This window comes from Lipotes vexillifer, unplaced genomic scaffold (assembly GCF_000442215.2).
Source record: "Lipotes vexillifer unplaced genomic scaffold, Lipotes_vexillifer_v1.1 scaffold132, whole genome shotgun sequence".
Lineage (NCBI taxonomy): Eukaryota > Metazoa > Chordata > Mammalia > Artiodactyla > Lipotidae > Lipotes > Lipotes vexillifer.
The window spans coordinates 943742-947906 of NW_006782535.1; the positions used below are offsets into that span (position 1 = coordinate 943742).

Sequence of the window (4165 nt, forward strand, 5' to 3'; positions counted from 1 at the left end):
CTTGGGTCGCGCCCCCCCCCCCCCCCGCCTGAATCCAGAGCCCCTGCGTTCAGAATTTAATTTAGCGTTCTGGGGCTTCTGCTTGCCCCCAGACGTCCAGCCCTGGCCCCTCCAGATTGAACACCCGTCACAGCCCCCATTGACGGGGGCTGCATTGCTTTCAGATGTTTCTGAGACATTTCCTCATGCATGTACTTGTGACTTGTTTTCTCTTGCCCCCCGAGAGATAAAGGGGTAAAAGTCGGGAACTCAAGTGGTTGTGTGTCGGACGGGGTGACCTGGCTTGCCCTGGTCCTAGAAGAGCAGAGGCTACTTTGTAGGTCTTTGGGTTTTGTTTTGAATTAAATAACGGAAATCGTGACACTGTTTATTCCTTTTTCTCTCTGACCAGAAAGCAGGTCCGTAAGCCTTTTTGACCAGCTAAGGGGCTAGGACGATTAAATGCCCCTTTGTGAGCAGGGCCGCGTGGAGGCCGCGCCGTGCGGCCCGGGGGGGGGGGGGCCGTGCCTCTGGGGTTGCGTCGTGAGCCCCCCAGACCCGCGTGCTCTCCTCTGCTTACAGATGAGCGTGTCGCCCGCTTCCCTGGCCAATCTTTATGAAGAAGACTTTAAACAAGACATGGCAGCCTTGAAGGTAGGTGTGTGATGAGCAGCTTGGACGGTGGACTCTGGGGCTGACCCCCTCCGCGTGGAGCTGGGGAAACCGCGTCTCTCCTCTGCTTTCTTACAGGTTCTCCCACCCACCGTGTACCTGAGGGTAACTGAAAACATTCCTCAGATAATTGCTTTTATCGAGAGAATAATTGCTAACGGGCACGCTTACTCCACCCCGAAAGGTAGCGGTTATGTTATCAACCTGATCGCTGGGTGAGACCCCGTAGGATTTTGACGGGTGGGCTGCATATTTGGGTGGCTCGGACGGGCCGAACGTCTTACTGTCTTTCTTGGTAGGATTCTTACGGCAAAAATGTTGTGAGATTTTCTACGATTGTGTCTCTTTGTGAAACTGCTGATTCAGTTCTCTTTCAAAATACCTTTGCACTGTCAGAGGCGACCTCGACGAGGCAAGCGTGGCCAGGTGCTGACGGCCACGGGGTCCGGGTGGGAGTACAGTCTTCACTGGAGCCTTCTTTCAACTTTGTTTATAAGTTTTCGCAGCACAGCTGGGGACGGTGGCGGTCGCTCTGAAGACCCACTCCCTTGTTAAGGACTCCTTCCTCTCTGCGTAGGGGAGGGTTGTTTTCGATGGGCCAGCGGCAGAAACGGCAGATCTCCCGACACTGCCACTCGCACCTGTGGATAAAGGGCCTCGCCCTACGTCACCCCCCAGGCGCTGACCCGAGCCCTCCCGCATCCCATGGCCTCTGCACGGAACTGTGTCCCCTCTTCCATCACCCACAGTGTTCCCTCCATGAAGCTGAAGACACTGACTGGGTCCCTTGTACAGAACACCCCGTCTTCGGGTGCTTTGCCTGATCCTCCTGGAGACAAAACCTGAATATAGCAAATACGTGAAGGAAAAACCGCAAGTCCTCGTGTGCACAGGCTGCACGCGGTTCCAGGCAGGTCCCCGGGGCTCTCGGGCTCTCGGGTAGGACCGCGAAGGAAAGGTGCTCCCTGTGCAGTCACCCCCGTAAACCGCATCTAGGGTCACACCTCTTCCTCTGTCCTTTACTCGCTACGAGCATGGCGGCACCTGCAGAGCCCCGACCTGGGCTGGGCACTCTGGCCATTATTCACAAGGTCAGAGGCTTTTCTGGTCCAAGAACCGACAAGTTGTGCAAATAAGGCAGCACGGGACGGGCTGCCCAGTGGGACGGTGCCGATATCAGAGCTGAGGAAGGTCACCGTCAGCCCCGGGGGTGGAGGGAGCTTCCTGGGAGGGAGGAGGCTTGGGCCAGGGCTTTGGGGATGGGCAGGATTTGGAAGGCGCGGCTGGGGAGAAGGGGGTGCAGCTGAAGAAAGGCAGGATCCCAGAGGCAGCGAAACGCCAGGGTGCAGCCTTGCCCTGGCGCCCCAGACAAAAGCAGCAGCTCCTAAACCAGTTAAACTGGACCCAGAGGAAGGGCCAGACAAAGCACCCCAAGACGGGCATTCTGTACGACAGGGGACCCGCTTGGTGTCTTCAGCTGTGGAGGGAACACAGTGGGTATGTCTTAGAAGAGGGGACACAGCCCTGTGCAGAGGCCACGGGATGCGGGAGGGCTCGGTGCAGCGCCTGGGGCTGGTGATGACGCTGGGGTTACGTAGGGTGAGGCCCTTTATGCACAGCTGCACGTCTGCTCCAGAAGATACAGGAGGCGTCTCCCCGCGGTCCTGGAACCAGAGTGGGAGGAGTGACCAGACCTGAGACCTGTGTCCTGAGGCACCAGGGGTTCACCCAGGCACGGCACAGGATAAATGCTGCGTGTCGTCCTGTTTTGTTTTGGTTTTTTAATTTATTTATTTTTATTTTTGGCTGCGTTGGGTCTTCTCATCGCGGTGGCTTCTCTTGTTGCGGAGCACGGGCTCTAGGCGCACGGGCTTCAGTAGTTGTGGCTCGCGGGCTCAGTAGTTGTGGCATACGGGTTCAGTAGTTGTGGCTTGAGGGCTCTAGAGCGCAGGCTCAGTAGTTGTGGCGCACGGGCTTAGTTGCTCCGCGGCATGTGGGATCTTCCCGGACCAGGGCTCGAACCCGTGTCCCCTGCGTTGGCAGGGGGACTCTTAACCGCTGCGCCGCCAGGGAAGCCCTGGTTGTACATTTTTAATAATGGTGACACAAACATAATTCATTTAAAATAAATGTATTAACTTGAACTCCAGTAACTTGGACTTTGTGGCAGTTCCACAAAAGCTTGATTCTAATTGGAGCTTTGAACTATTTGTGAAGAAAAAAATTTGTTCAGCAAATGGGTGAAGTAAGCCCAGGTTCAGGAAAATGTGTTCTCTATCAAGCGAGCAGTTTCTCCCTCTGTCAAAGCATTTTCAAAGTGCTGTCTGCATTCTGACTTAGTAGAAAGCAGTTCCCACAGTATTTGTTTCGCTGCTGTACCCCGGCGCGTAGGTTGGGCTCAGTAATAAACCGCGTGCGGAGGAAGGACCCCGTGGGGGACTGGCAGAGCCCAGTCACCGGGGGCCGTTTCCCCGCTGTTCTGCCGATTGCCCCCCTGCGGCGCTGGCGCCTGCCCTGTCCCCGCCAGCCGGGCTGGAGAGTGACCAGGGATATGAGCCTCTGACAGTCCAAGCTCCCTGGATCTTGTGTTTGTTTTGGCCACTCCGTGAGGCAGGCGAGATCTTAGCTCCCCGACCAGGGATCGAACCTGGGCCCCCTGCAGTAGAAGCACAGAGTCCTAACCACTGGGCCGCCAGGGAGTCCCATAAAGTCTTCCTGGATCTTAAAGCAACCTGTCTTCAAGGCCACTGTCCCTGAGAAGGATAGTGCAGATACAGATTAGTAACTGTGTCAGTACAAAGAATGTGAAGATTAAAAACCAGAAGTTTGCAAAGGTTAAAAATCGCACCCGACCTTGGGCCCTTGCGCTGATCGCGGCGTGCAGGTGGCCAGTCAGGAGTGCGACCCAGTGGCCGCGGCGTTGGCCTTCCTGAGCGCCGGCTCCCTGGGGGCAGGACTCTTCCCGCCAGGGCTGCGGCTCTGCCACCGCCTTCCCTGCTCTGCCTCTTCCTGAGTGGGGAAGAGCAGGGCTCCCGGGCTCTGCAGGGTCCCCGTGGGAGGGTCGTCTGGCACCCGCAGCACGTGTGCACCTTGGTGAAAGGACCCCACGGCGGGGGGGTGATGCTTTCGTGTGAGGTGCCTGTTCTGAGTGGCAGGGTGGTCTCAGGGTATCCGGGTTAAAAACGGCTTTGCTTTATTGATGGGTCTGTAACCCAGGGCCCAGAGCTGAAGGCAGGCCAGTGATAAACTCACTTTCCTTTTTTCTTGTTAAAAACAACTGGCTCAACATTTTACAGGGAACTTACATTTGTGTTTTCCCGTCCACAACCGGACGTTCATGATGTGTGCAAACGCATGTTTGTTTGTTTGTTTTTGCGGTACGCGGGCCTCTCACTGTTGTGGCCTCTCCCGCTGCGGAGCACAGGCTCTGGACACGCAGGCTCAGCGGCCACGGCTCACGGGCCCAGCCGCTCCGCGACATGTGGGATCTTCCTGGACCGGGGCACGAACCCGC

The 4165-nt window shown here is 56.8% G+C and overlaps 1 protein-coding gene across 1 annotated transcript in view; it reads left to right on the forward strand.

Annotated features, from left to right (window-relative positions):
* Positions 1 to 4165, forward strand: part of CARS2 (cysteinyl-tRNA synthetase 2, mitochondrial) — a 37236-nt gene that overhangs the window by 12060 nt on the left and 21011 nt on the right. The window contains exons 4-5 of the mRNA XM_007455323.1: positions 562 to 633; positions 730 to 835. Of these exons, the coding sequence (XP_007455385.1) occupies positions 562 to 633; positions 730 to 835 (178 nt within the window). The remainder of the gene's footprint in view (positions 1 to 561; positions 634 to 729; positions 836 to 4165) is intronic.